General features: G+C 38.8%; 1 protein-coding gene across 2 annotated transcripts; it reads right to left on the bottom strand.

Annotated features, from left to right (window-relative positions):
* Positions 1 to 2478: 2478 nt before the first annotated feature.
* MOB1A (MOB kinase activator 1A) lies at positions 2479 to 20927 on the bottom strand. 2 transcript variants are annotated; one of them, XM_040458493.1, is made up of 6 exons: positions 20708 to 20927; positions 16480 to 16643; positions 11212 to 11305; positions 9712 to 9845; positions 5098 to 5261; positions 2479 to 3511 (listed from the first exon to the last, which is right to left on the bottom strand). In XM_040458493.1, the coding sequence occupies exons 1-6, from the start codon at positions 20719 to 20721 to the stop codon at positions 3434 to 3436; spliced, it is 648 nt and encodes a 215-aa protein (XP_040314427.1). In that variant the 5' UTR covers positions 20722 to 20927; the 3' UTR covers positions 2479 to 3433. The 2 variants fall into 2 exon arrangements, with proteins under 2 accessions (XP_040314427.1, XP_040314426.1); XM_040458492.1 differs by having other exon boundaries at positions 16480 to 16646; positions 20708 to 20926.
* Between the last annotated feature and the right edge of the window lie 351 nt (positions 20928 to 21278).

The raw sequence follows: 21278 nt of genomic DNA, 5'->3' as shown, positions 1-21278 counted from the left end.
ACAAATTTCTAAGACTTGTACTCTTCAGGGCTGATTTGTTTATGCTGATGAGGTAATGATGTTATGTTTAGAAGCTCCACTTCTAGTATAACCCCACCACTCAGAGAAAGTCAACGGTATAATCAGAAAACCTCAACAATGTTTGCAAAAGTTAAAAAGCACCAGCAGACTGCTTCTCATGCCTCTGCACTACTAGCAAAGCTTTTGCTTTGTTATCAAAGTCATGGTGAATAAGTACAGATTTGCATTTCTCAAGCACACAGCTACAGAAGCTAGGGCTCTACAAGTCTTAAGATGAAGGAAATACTTTGTTAGCTGGTAGCCCTCTAAAAATCACTCTATTCACAGTCTGGAGCATAAAGGATACATTTGGCTATCAAAACAAAAACTGTAGTAATGAGGAAGTTTCAATATTGAAACAAAAACCTGCATATCATTGTCCAAAAGTTTTTTTAAAGGCCCAGAAACTAAAGCGCCATAGGACTACCTGCATAATTTAGCAAGCACTCTCCACCCCATGACTGTACCCAGGGGTGAGGAGCAGAAGACACTGACAGGAGGTGACCCCTGATTTGGGGGGGCAGGGGGTACGCTGTGGAACAGGCAGACACTGGGCACAGGGAGATAAATCACAAGAGAGAAGGGTCCGAGACAGACTGATCTCTTCCAACTCTTCTCAAAGGCTGGCCCTCTAGGCCAATCAGGAGGGCATCATCCTCTCCCCATTCTCAGGTCCTCTTGCCCTCCATTCCCTGACTTTAGATGTAAACAAAATAGCGTTAACTTAATGGTTAGGTGCATTGTTGGTTAAGCCTGATTAGCTTGGGAACCTGATAATGGTTTTTGTTGTGTTTTTTTTTTAAAAAGGACGTTCTGAGTCTTAAATTACCAACAAATTTTTTATTTATGTCTAGCATGTGACCATCTTTGGTTTGTTTTGGGAGTGAGTCATGACGAGAGGGGGGGATTCCTAGCACTGAAAATAAATGGAGAAAAGTGAGAACTCTTTTGTTTAAGAATCATGAAATATTAGAAATGATGCAAAGTACAACCCCAGCTGAGAAACATAATTTCATTCCTTGAAGACTTAATCAAAGCCAAAGTTGAGAGGCAGTAACGTTCTAGGCAGCATCTAGAAACCTGCTTTCTTGTTCATAAATGATCAACATAAACACACTGAACTTCTGACAGGGACCTTTGGATAAGCTTTAAACATGGATTGTGGAATGTTTCAGACGGCTTTTCTCTTTTTTTCATAAGGGACTAATTATCCCACTTTTAAACTCCTGAAACGATATATGGTTTCAGCCTAAAATAGATAAGATGTTTTGTTTCCTTTAAAATTCTGGATATGTGGGGGCACCTGGGTGGCTCAGTCCGTTGGGCGTCTGACTTTGGCTCAGGTCATGATCTCACAGTTTGTGAGTTCGAGACCCTCGTCGGGCTCTGTGCTGACAGCTTGGAGCCTGGAGCCTGCTTTGGATTCTGTGTCTCCCCCACCCCTGCTCATGCTCTGTCTCTATCTTTCAATAATGAATAAACATTAAAAAACAAAAATTGGGGCGCCTGGGTGGCGCAGTCGGTTAAGCGTCCGACTTCAGCCAGGTCACGATCTCGCGCTCCGTGAGTTCGAGCCCCGCATCGGGCTCTGGGCTGATGGCTCAGAGCCTGGAGCCTGTTTCCAATTCTGTGTCTCCCTCTCTCTCTGCCCCTCCCCCGTTCATGCTCTGTCTCTCTCTGTCCCAAAAATAAAATAAATGTTGAAAAAAAAAAATTTAAAAAAAAAAAACAAAAAACAAAAATTAAAATTCTGGATATCTGGATATGAAGTTGAATTACTATAAAAATGGAGTAGCTAAGCAATTCTTTATACTTTAGTAGAACAATAAAAATAAATAACAACAGCAAAAAAAAAAAAACCCTAACAAATCTAACGTTTTATCAAAACCATCAAGGGAGTTGGTGAGTACTCTGCAAAAATCACGGCTCTGAAACCCAGAATGCAGACAAACTTAAAGCAGCGCCAGTCTGGCAGTCTTTAGTATACCCGTGCCCGGTACATTCTCAACAGGCAGCTGGAGTTTACTACATCCTAGAAACCTAACGGCTTTTATTTCACTAAAGAGGAAGATTCTTTTTATCCCAATAGAAGAATTTCAAGTTTTGATACAAAAACAATTAAAACAGGATTAAACCTATGGGGACTCAATCCATCCTTGGACTACGAACAGAATGAAGTAAGATTTTTTACTTATTCCTCCCATTTTGTTTCCCTTAAACACACACACACACACACACACACACACAGCACACCAAACTAAGCTGTGTTATAAAATAAGATGTGTACACCTTCAAGGCTTTTTATTATGGTCTTCCTTAAGTTTTATCCTTATTGGGATAAAGATTAAGTATTTCTACACTACTCTTAATTAAGTCTCAAGTCACAACAAAAACATATAGAATTCTTTTTTTTTTTTAAAAGGACACTCAAAAGAAAATAATCAAGTACTCTGAGTACTTTCTTCCATTCTCCTATCCAGAATTTCAAGGCCTCTGAAAAACAACATGAATGAAAATAGTGGTTCTGAGACCTAAATTTGTTATAATTTTTTGCAGTCTTTTTCTCAGCCAAAAGCTACCTATTCAAATTAATCTGAATGAAGCATTTCAAAATAAAAATGTAAAAGACTACCCTTACATGCCTTAAGAAAATTATTTGTGATATACACACTCCTAAAAATTTAGATAGGTTTATGTGAATAAAATCCCAAATAAAGATTAAAAAATAAAGTCATTTTAGAAATAACTCTGGTTACTCCCATACCAACCACACAGGTCATATGAGGATTTAAAATGCAATCATGAATTTTGAAAAAATAAACATATATATATATATATATATATTCTTATCTATAAAAACACTAGCATACAAACTTCAAACTAAAAGGTTATCCAAAGTAACACACAAATGTTCTAAATCTTAAGGAAACTTAAAAATATCTCTTCTATGTGTAAATAAAAGCAGAATAAAACAGATCTGAATGCATTATTAGGTAATTTGCTCTGGAAACCTGTTAATAAATTATTGGTGGAAATTCTCAATAGTCATTATGCTGCTACCCGAAGCACATTTTCTTCAGTGAAAGCGTAAGTAAACTAATAGACTTTATGTTAGTCATCACATATTACAACCAAGAATGACTCTGACAATAACAGGAGTGGTCACACAGTGCCTCAGATTCAGCTGTGTCTTGAATTTCTCACTGAAGGATTAGGCCAACCTACCTTTGGGACAATTTTATCAGTAGACACAAACAACAGGTGTCTTTTTAATCCTGTTCTTTTAAAGTCTGTATCACTAGTCTATAACAGAGAGCAATGAGAGAGTTCTAGCAGATGAAGCAAGAGGGTAACTGTGTTCTAGAAGAAACATTTATCTGTCTTTCGATCCAAGCTTCTCAATTAATTCCTGAAGAGGTGCCAACTCACGCCTATCAATCAGATTAAACTCCTAAAAAAAGAGAAGAAAAGTAAAATTTAAAAACAGATCTAATATTAAAACTCTGCAAATATCAGACAAGGGATTCCTAACCCTAGTTTTCTGAAATCCAAAAAATGATGAAATCATCTCTGTAAACTTTTTTTTTTTTTTTTTAGAGAGAGAGAGAATGTACTCACACCTGAGCAGGGAAGAGGGGCAGAGGGAAAAAGAGAGAATCCCAACCAGGGTTCCATACTCAGCGCGGAACCGGATGCGGGGCTCCATCCCAATGAACCTGAGATCATGACCTGAGCCAACCGACTGAGCCACCCAGGCACCCCTGTAAACATTTTAAAATGGGATCATTTTTATTCATTTTTTTGAAATATAGGGGGACTGACTAAAAAAACAACTGTATATATCAGCATGATCTTCACTGAGTAAAACATTAAAATCAAAACTATATATATTTTTGCATTTACATGGAAATGATCTTAAAACTATACAATGAGCTTTTGATAGTGGCCAGGAGCTTTTGATAGGGGAAGTGGATCTGTTGCTTTCATAGATCTATACCTACATCTATCTGGTGTCTGTCTATTCTATAGCTATACTACACCCCCACCCTCTATCTGTACCTATACATCTGTATCAGCACCTACACTATACCTATAACTATGCTGTGCAACAATCTCAGAAGGAAGACAGAGAAAAGCACAGTACATTCTCCTTTGTGTGGCACATATAACTGAAATACACAGGATCTACTATAAAACTACTGACTTTTCTACCAAAAAACAGTGTCTAGACAGATGTAGTTACATTTTGCATATAGAATTATCTATCTCTGAAGCTGCTTTAATATCTTTTTCAAACAATGAATTGTTATTTTTTAAATGTTCTTTTTTTATGTATTTTGAGAGCGAGTGGGAGAGGGGCAGAGAACAAGGAAGAGAAAATCCCACTGACAGCGCCTGATATGGGGCTCAACCCCACGGACTGTGACATCATGACCTGAGCCTAGATCAAGAGTCAGAAGGTTACACAACTGAGCCACCCAGGTGCCCCTCTTTTGATTTTTAAAAATTCCACTTCCAATTAAGGGCCCATAAATAATAGGCCACATCTCTGAAGGGGATGGTCCTTGAAGTTTCTAGCTGATGACTTCATAAGATTTGGCCTGAAATGGTACTTCTGGAAGGTTAAACCAAGACAGCGACTAACACGTTCTTCCAAAAGTCTCTCTTTCAGATACAGCCATCTCATGAAACAACCCAACTGCCGACGTTTCCTCATAGTATCCCTTCACTCGGCAGTGGCGATGGAACAGGGGGGTACGGAAAGCTATCCTGGGTTTCCGGTGCTCTTTGTCACATCCTAACCAGAGACCCGGTGGGGACAGCCAGAGGCAGAAGGCCCAAAATGGGGGGGAAGCTTTCTATGTCGCTCTGCACACCAATGAAGTAAACAACACGGAAAGGAGAAAAGAGAGAATTCTGCTTATACTTTCACTCTATGTCTATAAATTAGACAACTCAGTAAATTGCTCTTTATTAAAATTACCAATCAAATGAGTTCAAGACAAAGGACAAAGAAGTCAACACAGTTCAACTTACCTGAACAAAGAAGATAAAGTGCTTAAAAGAGGTGTTGAGGTGGGCCTCCTCTTGCAGCTGCATCACAGAATCAAAGTGCTGGTGATAAATATGGGCATAAACCCGGAACAGACGCTTTAGAATGGTCTTCGCCACAGACATAAAGTTTTTGGGAAACGGGACACCTGTAAGCAAATATATACGTACATTTATACACATATCAATTGGTCTTTTAGCTAACAGTAGAAAGTTTAGAAACTGCCATATGCAACTCCAACACACAAACACACACATTCACAAATACAAGTCTATTTTCCAGATATTTTTTTAAAGGGCAAAGGGAAAAAAAATCTCAAACAAATATATGAGGTATCCTCACATAGCATGCTTGTTCTGACTGCCTTAGACTAATAGGCACAGACATCAACCTATGATGTGCCGTTGAATCAAAGTTAAAATAAACATAATTTTAGCTATTTAACACTAGAGTTTCTTCCCAAGATTCAATGCAACAAGAATAAGTATTTTGACTATAAATAAAAACTTCTATTTTTGTAATTTGTAACTCTAAAAAATTTTTACACTCACACATGCACTCAATTAGGAATGAAAATTCCAAGAGAAAAAGGCATTATAATCTATGGTCTACAAATATTTTATCTTCTGAGTTACTCTGAAAGACTAGTTTTTCTTCCTTAAATTAGGAGTCCCCAACTGTTTATCTTATCTTTTCAAAGTGCTATTTTCATTTTCCTACAGTACAAGACAGAGATACACTTCCTGAAAAGGAGAGGAAGGGCACCTCACCATTTTGCAAAGAAAATGAACACTTCCTTAGAAATGAACTGAGAGATGGTTTGGTAATCTCCCTCCAAGCAGTGTAGGTGGGGATGTGTCTCAATTCCTGAGAATTCCAGCTGATAAGATCAAAGTCTTAGAAAACAGGGACAGAAGGACAATACAGTGGCACGGAGAACACTATATAAACATATAAGTCATCAGCTTCCAAAATAACCTAGATTAGGCAGCCTTAATAAGCTATTCCACAGCACCACTCAAGAAACATTTTCCTTTCTTCAATCTTTCAGAAAACAAAGGTTAAAACACTTTCTCCTTTCATGCATTTTCTCAACCAGTCCATTTAATAGCCTGAAATTTAATGTCTTTTACTCTTTCAAGCTAATTTTCATTTCTCCCACATCAGTCTTGGCTAACAACTTGCATTTTCATTTCGTTTTAAATTTTATTAATTTTTTTCAAGGTAAGCTCTGCACCCAACATGGGGCTTGAACTCACAACCCTGAAATCAAGAGTCACACACTCTACTGATGGAGCCAGCCAGGTGCCACTAACAACTTGCATTTTCAAACATAATCCTGGAGCTTGTGGGCATGTTTTTCTGGACTGGGTCTTGTACTCCCGTATTGAAGAGATGAATTTTTAAGTCAAACTCCTTTCTGAGAATTTACAAATATGCATCTTGCTAATAAAAGGAATAGTTAACAATTGGATGTATTAGTTCAAAATGAGTAATAAACAATTCTATCCAATAAGAATAAATAATCGGCAGAAAATGTGGATAACAGCCTAACCGAGGGGGGAAAAGATTCCAGAACATTAGGCCGAATTACTGAAGAATGGAAAGCTGAAAAAAGAGAATAAAGTTGTAACTATTCTTTATCTTCCATAAATGGGAAGATATTCTTTAATGAATAAAGAACTGTAAGTAATTTGTTTCAAACCAAGCCCTTTCCAAACTGAATTTAACAGAAACATTCAAGCACAGTCAATACACAATAAAGAATCAGTGAGATGGGAATGCAAACTGGTGCAGCCACTCTGGAAAACAGTATGGAGGTTCCTCAAAAAACTAAAAATAGAACTACCCTACGACCCAGCAATTGCACTACTAGGCATTTATCCAAGGGATACAGGTGTGCTGTTTCGAAGGGACACATGCACCCCCATGTTTATAGCAGCACTATCAACAATAGCCAAAGTATGGAAAGAGCCCAAATGTCCATCGATGGATGAATGGATAAAGATGTGGTATATATATACAATGGAGTATTACTCGGCAATCAAAAAGAATGAAATCTTGCCATTTGCAACTACGTGGATGGAACCAGAGGGTATTACGCTATGCGAAATTAGTCAGAGAAAGACAAACATCATATGACTTCACTCATACGAGGACTCACTCGTATGAGACACAGAACACAGATGAACGTAAGGAAAGGGAAGCAAAAATAATATAAAAACAGGGAGGGGGACAAAACAGAAGAGACTCATAAATATGGAGAACAAACTGAGGGTTACTGGAGGGGTTGTGGGAGAGGGGATGGGCTAAATGGGGAGGGGCACTAAGGAATCTACTCCTGAAATCATTGTTGCACTATATGCTAACTAATTTGGATGTAAATTTTTAAAAATAAAAAATAAAATTAAAAAACAAAACAAAAAAAAGAATCAGCGAGAGAGGAAATAAAAGGTTTAATAATAAAATGGAAAAGTTGACCAATGGCAAACAGACCAGGTGTAATGTGATACATGCTTTCCCCTGAAAGAGCCACTGATTAGATTGCAGTAAGGAATCTGCCAGGGTCTGAATGTGTGTATCTCCTCAAAACTCCTATGTTGAAATCCTAACGCCCAGATGATGTTATTAGGAGGCAGGACTCTGGGAAGTGATTAGGTCACAAGCGCATAGCCCTCAGGAGTGGGATCGTGCCCTTGTAAAAGAGGCCCCAGAGAACTTTTGCTGACACCTTCCACTATATGAAGACTAGGTAAGAAGTCAGCAGCCTGAGACCCAAAAGTGGGCCTTCGCAAGGACCCAACTATGCTGGCACCCTGATCTTAGACTTCCAGCCTTTAGAACTGAAAAGTAACTTTTTGTTATTCATAAGTTATCTGATCTCTGGCATTTTTATTATTAGCAGCCAGAACAGATAAGACAGAATCCAACCTGTTGCTCATAAGACACTCTTAAACTGAAAATGACAAGGAGTGATCTCATGAATAGTGAAGCCAAAATCTTAATCAAAATATTAGCAAATAAAAAATACGATTCCAGTAAAACATTAAAAATCTACATATACTGGAGAAAACCTTATGGTGACCAACAACAGACACTGGGAAAATATCACAAAACTCAACAACCATACCTGAGTTTTAAAAATTCACACACCTCTAACCAAAAGCACGATTCCTGCTTAATGCTGAAGTACTAGAAGCACTTGCATCAAAGTAAGGAAACAAAAGGATGTCTGCCATCATCACCATTACTCAGCACTACTCTGGGGCAACTAGATAAGACTTATACAAGAAACACCCATATCAGAAAGGAAGAGGCAAAATTAATATTATCTTAATGTGATTGCATACTTCAAAAACTCAAGAAAACCAACCAAAACAACTAAAATAATCAGAATCTGATGGTCAACTTATATAAAAATGTATATGAAAATCAATAGCTTTCATATATATTAAACAATAACCATGTGGAAGGCAGGTATCAATGAAAAAAACACAAAATGTCTAGGGATAAACTTAAGACACTTGAAAAATTAACAAAGTAAACTATAGAACTGCATAAGAGGAAGAAATAAAAGACATGAAGAAATGAAGAAATATATCTTGTTCTTGGGTAGAAAGACTCAGTATTGTCAAGAGAATAAGACTGCCTATATTAATCTACAACTTGAATGAAATAATAATCAAAATCTCATGAATATTTTTATTTTACCTTGCAAAAATATTCTAAGTTCTTTGGAAGAACAAATATCCCAGAATAGCGGTGAATATTCTGAAAAAGGAGAGGAAGGAAGAGAGACTAGCCCTACAAGATGCTCAAAGATATATGGCCATGGTTATTAAAACAGTGTGGAATCCCTGTAGGAACAGATAAAGAGAATGAAAGACTCCAAATTATATGGCAATCTGGTGTACACATAAATAATCTGGGGAGAAACGACACGTGTATTTGATAAATGGTGTTGGACAAACTGATTAGCATTTATAACTGGAAAAAAATGGAGGGAGCCTTGAGAAAAAAATTTCTGGCAAGAACAAAGATTTAAACATAAAAACAAAACCACAAAAGTACTAAATGAAAAAGTGGACAAATATTTTTATAATCTTGAAATAGGGAAACCCTTTCTAATCATTGTACTAAAATCCATACATCATAAAGGAAAAGATCAGCAGGACAAAATAAGAAAGTTACATACAGCAAGAATACCTCATGAACAAAATAAGAAAAAGGCAACCTGGGGAAAAATACATATAACACATACAACGAGCTAATATCCTTACCACACAAAGAAATGGACAAAGGATAGAAACAGAAAATAATGATCAATAATCCAAATCAGTATTTTTTTAAATACATTAAGTACATTAAGACAAATTTACCCAAATTGAAAAGAATAAAAACTGAGTGGCCAACAAGTAATAGTGAAAAAACACAGGCAGACACAAACACAACAGAAGGGATTTTGCATGTACAATCTTTTTGGAGAGGAATTTAGCAGTCTTTATTAATTTTTTTTTTTTTTTTAAGCAACAGAGTATTAAAAAGAACACAACACATTTATCAGTTAAAAAGAAAAACAGTTCAACATTATAACTTACCAATCTTGGAAGGAAAAAGAGTTTCATCATCAAGCTGATCCTGAACCCAAGTCATCAAATAGTCAATGTATTTTGGAGCAGAACATTTGATTGGCTTTTTAATATTGGTACCATCTGCCCAATGATATTCATATCTGGGGAGAAAAAGATTTTATTGATATGAGTTTTCAAAAACATTAACAAATCTACAACTTGTAATCAAAGTAGGCCCACAATTTCTCAGTAGACGTTACACACAACTTTATTAAATTACCTCTCAAGTTCTGCTGAAGATTACTCAAAGTTCCCTACAGAATTATCCTGAAATATGAGCTATAATTGAAAGAGAAAAGGAGGATAATGTGGCAGCTGACAGTGCCAGAATGGATTTTTTTTTTAACACAGCCCTAGGAAAGATAAAGGAACTACGCATTCCAGGCAGAGGGTGCTGAGGACTGGGTAAGAGACTGATGCATCCACCCCATTCTACAACAGTTGGCCATGAAAGTATCAACATCAGAGTCAAGACAGTAAGACTGTTTCTTGGAGAGGGTAAGTAAAGAAACATCCTGAGGCATGCATCTTTTCCTCTCTCCCTTTGCTGAGCTAGAATGATTAAGACTTCTGCAAAACTTCACTGTGTGAGGCATTTAAGCCATAGAGAAGTTTAATTAATAAAACTTAACACAAAATAAAAACATTCCTCCAAAATACTGTAATTAAAAATAGGACCATAAACTCATTGGACACTTTTTTCCTTTATACCTGTAGCAAATTCAGGAAGGACAGTTTTTTCCCAAGGGGTAAATATCTCACTCAATACCATCTATCCTCACATAAAATGGCCAATTATTGGCAAAAAGACTGGAAAGAAACACACTAAAACATTAATCCCACCACACCTTGACTTAACATTATGGGTGATAAAGAGTTCCATGTTTCTTAATATTTCTTGAAATTTATTATAGTCAAATTTTCTATTTTTTATTTTTAAAGTTTATTTATTTATTTTGAGAGAGAGAGAGCGAGCGAGCGCGCACACGCACACACCCACTCACAAGCTAGGGAGAGGCAGAGAAGGAGCGAGACAATCCCAAGCAGACTCCAAGCTGACAGTACACAGCCCAAGGCAGGGCTTGATCTCACAAACCCTGAGCCGAGATCAAGAGTCGGATGCTTAACCAACTGAGCCACCCACGTGCCTCTATAGTCAGACTTTTAAAACCTAGCATCTTTGAGCCAGATTAAAGCAGCACAATTTGCAAGTAATTAACATAAATTACACACAAGAAAAAATTGAACATTACTTACTATAATGCAATTAAATACTAAATACCACATACTAAAATATTTAATAACAAAAAGCTTATAGGGAAGTATTCGGGAACTCATAAAACTGAACTACTTTTACACAAGCAAACAGATAAGAAAAACAAAAAAGCTTTATAATTCGATTTGCATCAATTAGCAGTTAGCTTTATTTAGTACTTCAAGTACCTATATAATAGGCAGTATATGTACCTTGGACCTGCAGACATGACTGGACAGCTTGCTTCAGTGCAGAATTCTGTAATAGTCCCATATAACATGTTGATCTGGTTGAAGAAATCCACAGCTGGAAAGATAAAAGGAAAATTGTGTTAAAATGTCTGTGCCAACACAGTAAAATATCAGACCTCTCAGTTGAAGAAAAATGGACAATGCCTTCAAGTTCTTGAATAAATCCCCAGGAGATTCAACAATCCAGAGGCACTGCAAATTCTCTTCTAAGTTGCTTCTTCTCAAGTTGTTTACTTAACTTTAAAATTAACTTTTAATATATACTCACTTTAATATACTAAGCTTTTACCCAGCATAGAAGAGCAGGAAGATAAAACATTAGCGGCAATTCTAACTTAATGGTGACTATTGGATCATTAGAATATATAATTTGATTATATCCAAAGGAATAAAAAAAAAAAATCTATTGCTTGCTATCAATCTGGACCAGACAATACCATTTGTGTTAGGAGAAACTGTTGTGGAATATACTGTGAAGGAGAAGGTGTAGCAGCTATATTAATAAGCATTTGAAAAATCTTATAAAAAACCTGAAGCCTAGGGACACCTGAGTGGCTCAGTCGGTTGAGCATCTGACTTCGGCTCAGATCATGATCTCACGGTTTGTGAGTTTGAGCCTCAAACTGGGCTTGCTGCTGTCAGCCTGTCAGCATAAAGCTTGCTTCCGATCCTCTGTCCCCTTTTCTCTACCCCTCCCCCGCTTGCACTCTCCCCAAAATAAGTAAATAGTTAAAAAAACAAAACAAACAAAAAAACAACCTGAAGCCTAACTCATGCTGAGGACATAAAAAGGACATGGGATAATATCCCTTGCCTCTGAGACTCCAGCTAAGAGAAGGGACAAAATTGAAACAAAGAGTACAACATGTTAAGGGTTCAGAGAAAGACAACATCTTGAAGGGCTGAGGTAGTCAGAGAGCACTTCCTTCAGGAGCTTCAGCTAGGTATGGAAGACAATGGAGGAGGAAGGGGGTAAGTAATGAACTTATCTGAGTAAAGTGTTCCTCTGCAAAGACACCCACATAAGCTTTGGAAAGTTTGAAAAAAATGTTTCAGTTCCCTGTCTAAAGGAGTACCTACCTAAAAACCAACTAGGGCTTTTCCAAGTTTCTTAAAAATCAAGTAGACAAAAAAGTTCTACTTTGTCAAAAGGATTTTTATACAAAACTCCCTCACTTATAAACCTTCCTCTTAATGAGTCATGTTTCTAAGAAAGTAATAGGCATTCAATATTCATTCAAAACAAACAGTATGCCCAGATGGTGTGCTGGCTTATTGGTCTAAAGCAGCTGTTCTCAAAATGTGGTCCGGGGATCCCTCCTAGTTTCAAGGGGCATCTGTGAGGTCAGAGCATTTCAATGGCTCTTTTCACACTCATCCTCTCAGAAGGCACAGTGGAGTTGTCCAGAGGCTCCTGATGTGAGGCATCACAACAGAATGAATGCAGAAGTGGACAGGACGACTCGGTTGTCTCCTATTAAGCCAAACATGAAAAGAGATTTCCAAACATGTAAAGCAATGCCATACTCATCACTAAAACTCAATTTGGAAAACAATCATTTTTCATAAAAATATATTTAGGTCAACATGCAGTGAGTTATTTTTAAAAAATTAAAAAGTATTTATGGGGCGCCTGGGTGGCTCAGTCGGTTAAGTGTCCGACTTCAGCTCGGGTCATGATCTCGTGGTTTCTGAGTTCAAGCCCCGTGTCAGGCTCTGTGCTGACAGCTCGGAGCCTGAAGACTGCTTTGGATTCTGTGTCTCCTCCTCTCTCTGCCCCTCCCATGCTCATGCTCTGTCTCTCTTTGTCTCTCAATTTATTATTAATGATATAATATATAATTTATTATTTATTATAAATGTTAAAAAAATTTTTAATAAAAAAATTAAAAAGTATTTTAAATGTCTCAATTTTAATTTCTAACACAGTAAGTGTCACTAGATATAACCTACATAATTAAAAGCTCTTTGGGGTTCTTGATAATTTTTTAGAGAATAAAGGGATCTCGAGACTGAAAGTTTTGAGAACAGCTAACCTAAAGAAAAAGTCTCAAAAACTGAAGGCTGAAGAAGGCCAACAGATGCCTTCAAAATAACAGATGATAATTTGAGTTAAGGTTTAAAAGAACAGGGGAGAGGGGTGTCTGGGTGGCTCAGTAGGTTGAGTGGTTAAATGCCCGACTTTGGCTCAGGTCATGATCTCACAGCTCCTGAGTTCGAGCCCCACGTCGGGCTCTGTGCTGACAGCTCAGAGTCTGGAGCCTCCTTTGGATTCTGTGTCTCCCTCTCTTTCTGCCCATCCCCTGTTCACATGCTCTCTCTCAAAAATAAACATTTAAATTTTTTTAATGTTTATTTATTTTTGAGAGACAGCATGTGAGCAGGGGAGGAGCAGAGAGAGAGGGAGACAGAATAGGAAGCAGGCTCCAGGCTCCGAGCTGTCAGCACAGAGCCTGACGCGGGGCTCGAACTCACGAACCATGAGATCATGATCTGAGCTGAAGTCGGACGCTTAACCGACTGAGCCACCCTAGGCGCCTCCCTCAAAAATAAACATTAAAAAAAATTTTTTTAATTAAAAATAAACATTAAAAAGATTAAAAATAAAAGAACAGGGGAGGGTCTTTTTTGAATATATTATGCTTCACATGGCTCACAAATAAAAAGATACATAAAAATATATAGTGATTTTTTTTTAATGTTTTATTTTTGAGAGAGAGAGAGAGAAAGAGAGAGCGAGAAACAGAGCATGAGTGGGGAGGGGCAGAGAGAAGGGGACAACAGAATCCAAAGCAGTTGCCAGGCTCTGAGATGTCAGCACAGAGCCTGACACGGGGCTCAAACTCACAAACTGTGAAATCATGACCTGAGCCAAAGTCAGACACTTAACCAACTGAGCCACCCAGGCACCCTTATAAATGATAAATCTTAATCCCAGTCACTCCAACTTCCTCTTACAGATAACCACTACATTATTTTTTTTTTTTTGTCTCCTGCCTCCTAAGTACCTTTATCCTGTGTTACACAAAATATATCTGTACATAGTTCTGTACCTTGTTTTTTCCTCTTAGTAATATGAATAATGGCTTTTTAATGTGTGAGGAAAACAAAATTTTTTCTCAATATGGCTACTAGAGTTTTAAATTACATTTGCAGTGCACATTATATTTCTATCAGACAGTGCTGGTCAAAGGAGTGATTAGCATTAGCTGAATTAACTCCACATAAAAAGATAGCTAGACACCATGGAAGTATACACACGGTTGGGAGTATATGCCACCACTGAAGTAGTCTTACAAACAAACAAAATCAAACTTGAATTTGAACAAAGCTCCAAATCTGTGCAAACATGGGTGCCGCTAGCCACATACGCTACTTAAATTAAAAATAAATTTAAAATTTAGTTCCAGTCACTCTAGCCACATTTCTAGAGCTAAATGGCCACAGTACAGATATAGAACATATGCATCATTGCAAGAAATTATACTGGAAAGTGTTGCTCTAGATCTAACATTTACAGGAAATAAAAGGAAGAAGAGAACATAATGGATGCCCTGAGGGTATAATCAACAGAATTCATACTGTGGTAAACAAATGAACTGGTTTCTTCAACAATAACAAAATAGCAAGAAAAATAGACTGCAATGAGGGGAAACCTGTGGATTAAGAGATTCAAGAAACATTACACACAGGCCTTATTAGTCCTGATTTAAAACAACCATAAATTTTTTTAAAAAGAAACATTTAGGGGCACCTGGGTGGCTCAGTTGGTTGAGTGTCCGACTTCTGCTCAGATCATGATCTCACAGTTCGTGAATTCGAACCCCACATCGGGCTCTGTGCTGACGGCTTGGAGCCTGGAGCCTGCTTCAGATTCTGTGTGTCACTCTCTCTCTGTCCCTCCCTCACTCATGCTCTGTCTCTCTCTCTCTCTCTCTCAAAAATAAATAATAGAACATTTTTAAAAATTAAAATAAAAAAAAGAGAAACATTTATAAGACAATCAGGGAAAATGTGAACACTGACTGGATATTTGCTAACAAAGGAATGACAGTATTGTCATTATCTTTAAAAGGGGGTGTTCTTGTCTTTTAGAGATAGGGAATATTTATAAATGAAATATATTTGGGATTCACTTCAAATCAATCAGGGAGAGGTGGGTCGGCCTGCAAATGAGGAACAAAGAGAAGTGGGGAGAGGTGGGGAGGGGAGGAAGGTGGAGAGGGAGGAATGAAAATATAGAAAGAAAAAAAACAATCAGGGTGAGATACAGAAGCATGAACTGGCCATGAATTGACAGTTGTTGAAAGTGGATAATGGATGCCTGGGAATTCACTATACTAGTTTCTCTACTTCTGTATGTTTGAAATTTTCCATTAAGAAGTTTAAAAATTCCTGTAACATCTAAATTTCCTAACAGATTTAAACCTTATCACCCAGCACTGATCTCAGAAATGACGGGCTTGGGGCACCTGGGTGGCTCAGTTGGTTGAGTATCAATCTTGATTTGGGCTCAGGTCACAATCCCAGAGTCCTGGGATCAAGCTCCGCATTGGGCTCTGCACTGAGGTGAAGCCTGCTTAAGATTCTCTTTCTCTCCCCCACCACCCCTCTCCCCGACTCGCGTGCACGGACTCTCTAAAATTAAAAGAAAAAAGAAAAAAAAGAAATGACAGGCTCAAATATTCAAATCTCTAACTTCAGTACATATAACCTTCCATGTAATGCTAGCTTTCTTGAACTCAGAGTGATTTTCAGCTCATGGGTCCCTCCTGTTTTCTCCCAATTTCTTAATTTCCTTCTGACCACTTCTAAGTCACAACAATCAAGTGACTGCCCATATGAACTGCAACGGACTTTTGTGTATACGCAGGCAGATGAGAGCTGCTGGGAGTGGGGGTGCAACTGTGAGGATGCGTTCCCTGCAAAGTCATAGAATTTTGCATTCCAATCTTTTATTTGACCTTACTCAGCAATTCATCCATTCTATCCTCAGAAATTAACCCAAAGCACTCAACGTTTCTCCTCCAGTCTGTCTACTCAACCACACTGGCTACAACCAAGTACTCTGAAAAGAACACAGTTTCTAATGTATTTGTACTTCTGATTTCTTTACAGGTACAGCATTATACTACAACAGTTATACCTGTAAAAGGAAATTCATTAACAAAAAAATGTTGGCAAAATGTTCTTATAAATCAGCAAAGCTGAATGCTATTGAAAACTTACTGTTAACAGCAATCCATTCATTGAGGTCCTCTCCCTCTGGTAACATAACAGCTTGTCTCAGATTCCCACTTCCCAGAGTTGCTTCTGCATGTTTTAAGAGTTCATACTGATGAGAGCCCTCAGGGATATTCTTCTTTGGTTTGAACGTTTTGGAAGAGCGGCTGCTGCTGTTAGGTTGAAAGTAAAAGTATTATCAATTTTTAGGACTGAAAGCAGCATGGCATAATTTTAGGCATATAAATTGTTCTGAAAATAAAAAATACTCCCTGAAAAGTGCCAGGATGGGGAGGGTGTTATGATCCTAATCTGAGTGCCAAAAGTTAAAATAATTACATTAAGTGTCAGCTAGGGTAAAAGAGAAATTAGTATTTTAATACACTTGGTGAAAGGGTAAAGTGTATAATATTTTGGGAAGGCAATATAACAAGATCTACAGACACGGGAAGTACTTTCAACCCATCCCTTCTACTTCTAGGTATTTCTCCTAGATATGGATAAGGATGTGCTTCCCAAGATTGGTTTTAACAGTGAAAAATGTGGAAACAATCCTAAAGCTTATTAGTAGAGGAATAAATAAATCACAATACATCCATAACATGGAATACTATACAGTAGTTAAGAATAAGATAGAGCTACATGTATTCACACGGAAAGATCTCAAGACCTAGTTTAACATATTAAAAGACAAAATGTACAGTGGAAGTCCATTCTGTAAATGCATAGATAACGTTAGAAAGGGGGCACCAGAGGAAGAGCATGCGACTCTTAATATCAGGGTTGAGTTTGAGGCCCACATTGGGTGTAGAGATTACTTAAAAATAAAATCTTAAGAAAAAGAAAACTAACATGAAATGATATCTCAAGATTCACTATGATCTTCATCTAAATTAATACCTTTATGCTTCCAATGGTACCATCAAAACAGTGTAAACAATCCACAAAACGGGAGAAAGTATTTGCAATTCATAGAGGTGATAAAGGACCTGTATCCAGGATAAAGAATTCTTCCAACTTAAAAACAAAAAAACAACCCAATTTAAAAATGATCACAAGAGGGGTGCCTGGGTGGCTCAGTCAGTTGAGCGTCGACATCAGCTCAGGTCATGATCTCACAGCTCATGAGTTCGAGCCCCGCGTCGGGCTCTGTGCTGACAGCTCAGAGCCCAGAGCCTATTTCTGCTTCTGTGTCTCCCTCTCTCTCTGCCCCTAACCCACTCACATTCTGTCTCTGTCTCTCTCAAAAATAAACAAATGTTAAAAATAATAATAATAAATAAATAAATAAATAAATAAATAAATAAATAAAAATGATCACAAGATTCAAACACATTACTCCAAAGAAGATATACAAATGGCCAATAGCAGGGCGCCTGGGTGGCGCAGTCGGTTAAGCGTCCGACTTCAGCCAGGTCACGATCTCGCGGTCCGTGAGTTCAAGCCCCGCATCGGGCTCTGGGCTGATGGCTCAGAGCCTGGAGCCTGTTTCCGATTCTGTGTCTCCCTCTCTCTCTGCCCCTCCCCCGTTCATGCTCTGTCTCTCTCTGTCCCAAAATAAATAAACGTTGAAAAAAAAATTTTTAAAAAAATAAAAAAAAAAACAAATGGCCAATAGCATACAAAAATATGCTGACCATCATTAGTCATTAGGAAAATGCAAATTAAAATCATGAGAGAACATTTCACATTCATTCAGGATGACTATAATCAAAAAGACAATTAACAAGTGCTACTTAGGATGTAGGTAAATTGAAACTCTCATGCAGTGCTGGTGGGAATGCAAAATGGTGCAGTGTTTTGAAAAAGTTTGGCAGTTCCTCAAAAGGTTAAACACAGTTACTATATAACTTCTCATTCTACTCAGACAGAATGAGAAATGAACGTGTACATCCAATACAAAAATCTGTACACAAAAGTTAGAGATGTATATAAAAGTTACAGATGAATAATGGCTGCATTATTCGTAACAGTCAAAAAGTGGAAACTCAAATGCCTGTCAACAAAACACAGTTTAAAAGAAAAAAAGGGCCTCACATTTAGATCCAAAAAGTAACTAAGCAACTGAGCATCCACAATCAAACCACTAATTTAACATGAACTCATAAGAGAAAGACTTTGGGGGAGAAGGGAGAGACTGTTCCAGTAATATGGAAATTTACAATTATAATCTAAGTCATACAAACTTTTAGACATGGTAATCATACTGTGTAGACCATACTCCTAAAAAATAATCGACAGGTAGGAAAAAATAATTTGAACAGATATTCTCCATAGTGCTATTTTATAACAGCAAAATACTAGACAGAATCCAAACTTCTCTGCTCTGTATTGGTTTGATAAGATTTCAAATCCATTTATGACTTGTTTTAATCCATTTGTTTATGACTTAAGTTTGTTTTAATTCGCTTGTTTATGACAAAGACAAAAAAAAGTTTTCATATAAGAATAAAGTAAATTGTGTCAAGACATCATCCTCTCATCTGTTCTCACCCATAACTCAGTAGTTCAGCTGCTCAGGGACCCTGCTGGGGCTTAACAATGAAAACTTATTAAGAAGGAACTACGGCAAGGAGACATTTTGACTACAAATACCAAGAATTTGTGAAGAGTCCTCAAGAGTGTTGGGTATGGGCAAGGTGACACTCTGATGATCTGAACAGTTCTCTGTAAACCTTGGGACAATTAGCCCCTGCCACGCAAATGCCCAGCCCCAGAAGGAAAATCCACCTGCCGGTCAACACCAGCACCATGGTTCCCTGGCAACAAGGAACTTTTACTTTCGTGCTGGCAGCTGGACCTCAGCTCTGGGTTGGTTGGGTAAGCCCAACTCCTCTCCTCAGTACTGACTCGTATAAAGATACACCTCAACTAAATTTGGACTTTATTTCTTTCATGTCCCCTTGCCTGGAACAATAGTGTAAATAATCTATCACTGATTTGAAATATTTCACTAGCTTATTAAGAAACTTATCCTGTATGCACTTGGCTTATGAAATTCCTACAGCAAACCTAGGTTAAATAAATTGCTGGCAAAGACCAACTCAGTCTCTGAGTGTAATTTGCTTCCCAAAGCAAAACATTCTCACAGTAAGAAACTGGATAAACTCTGGTTACAGAATACTATACAACTGAATAATAAATTTAATGAAAATATCAAACATGTGGACGATGGATGTTTACTCAATCACACAACACACATTCAAGTAATGTACCAGGTAGAGAGAGCCACCTGAAAATAATGTGTTGGAGCAATGCTTCCCAAACCTAAAAATGTTTAAGAATCATCAGAGGAGCGCCTGGGTGGCTCACTTGGTTAAGCATCAGACTCTCATTCTGGCTCAGGTCATATCTCAGAGTTGGTAAGGTGGAGCTGAGCAGGGCTCTGCAGGGAGCCGTGCGGAGCCCGCTTGGGATTCTCCTTCTCTCTCAAAATAAGCATTTTTCAAAAATCGTCAGATAATTTACAAAAGTTTCCATTTAAGACTCATTTGGGCCCCAGGCCTTATCTCTAAAATATGATTCTACCCAGGAAAAGTTAATCACACAAAGTCACAGGGCCAGCCTGGCTGGCTCAATCAGGAGAGCATGCCACTCTTGATCTCGGAGTTGTAAGTTTGAGCCCCACACCGGGTGTAGAGATTACTTAAACATGAATAAATAAAATCTACACAAATTCACAATGTGGCTGAATTCGCACTGGACAGAAGTCTGCATGCAAGGCCGCAGCTTAACTTCAAGCTTCCCAAACTGCAGCACTACCCGTTTTCCGGGGGCAGTGTTTTTCCACGGGGGTAATTTAATACTGAAGGTAATAAAACTTGACAAACGGTGGAGTAAAACGCTAAGTCAGAATGGATCATTAGACTAGACGGCTCCAGACTTGAAAGGAATGGGAAGCCCAGAGACAGGGTTCGGGGTTCCGCCCCTGGGTCGTCCCGCCGCCCTCAGGGGCGCTCGGGCGGAAAAGTTTGGAGGCACTGCCGGCCTCGGAGCCTCACTACTCCGCAACCCTCTCCGCTTCCTTTGCCTCGACCTTCACCTCCATCTGCCTGGGCCCACGTCCGGGCCTCCCCCGTGGCCCGCAGGAGTGGGGGGAGGGGTGGCAAAGCAAACGTCAGTCACTTCGACCCCAACCCCGGGGCCCGGCCCTAGCCTCAGGCACCTCCTTGCCCCCTTCCTCGCCCTTGCCCTCGGCCTTCAGCCCTGGGGCCCTCGGCTCGGCCACACTCACAAGAGGAAGCTCATCTTCTATCCTCGGAGGGGAGGGGCCGTTGGCCCCCGCCGCGGTCTGGACTCGTAACCCGCGCGGGAACCACGAGGAAGCGGACAGCCCTCAGCTCTCCGCCAGCGGAAACACCGAGAGCCGCTGCTCCGAGCCGGGGGTCTTGCCGGTGCTAGCTGCTACGCTCGCCACCCCCACCTTGCCGACCCGAAATGCGGAACCAGCAAAATCTCGCGAGCGAAGGCTTCGGCTCGCCCCGCCCCTGCGAGAGGGACTGGGCGCGCCCCTTTGCGCCCCGCCCACTCCTAAAGCTCAGCCAATCAGCGGCCTCCGAGCCGGGACTGCCTTCTCCTGAAGGCGTGGTCAGGTAGCTCTCCTTGACCTGGAGGAGTGGCTCACCTTGTGCTTGGTCTGCGTTGTTGCTGTTGGGTTCAGTCCCATCTTCTCCTTATGGCAAGGAGTCTCTAAAAGCGCTGCAATTTTTAAAAATTTAGTTTTATTTTTAAATGGAAATATAATTCACATAATATGAAATTGGCCCTTTAAAAATATACACTCTAGTGGTATTTTTCCTCTATTT

Source organism: Herpailurus yagouaroundi, unplaced genomic scaffold, assembly GCF_014898765.1.
Source record: "Herpailurus yagouaroundi ecotype Mexico unplaced genomic scaffold, PumYag 221, whole genome shotgun sequence".
NCBI lineage: Eukaryota > Metazoa > Chordata > Mammalia > Carnivora > Felidae > Herpailurus > Herpailurus yagouaroundi.
The sequence above is the reverse complement of the archived record's forward strand: the minus strand, read 5'-3'. Positions and strand labels throughout refer to the sequence as shown.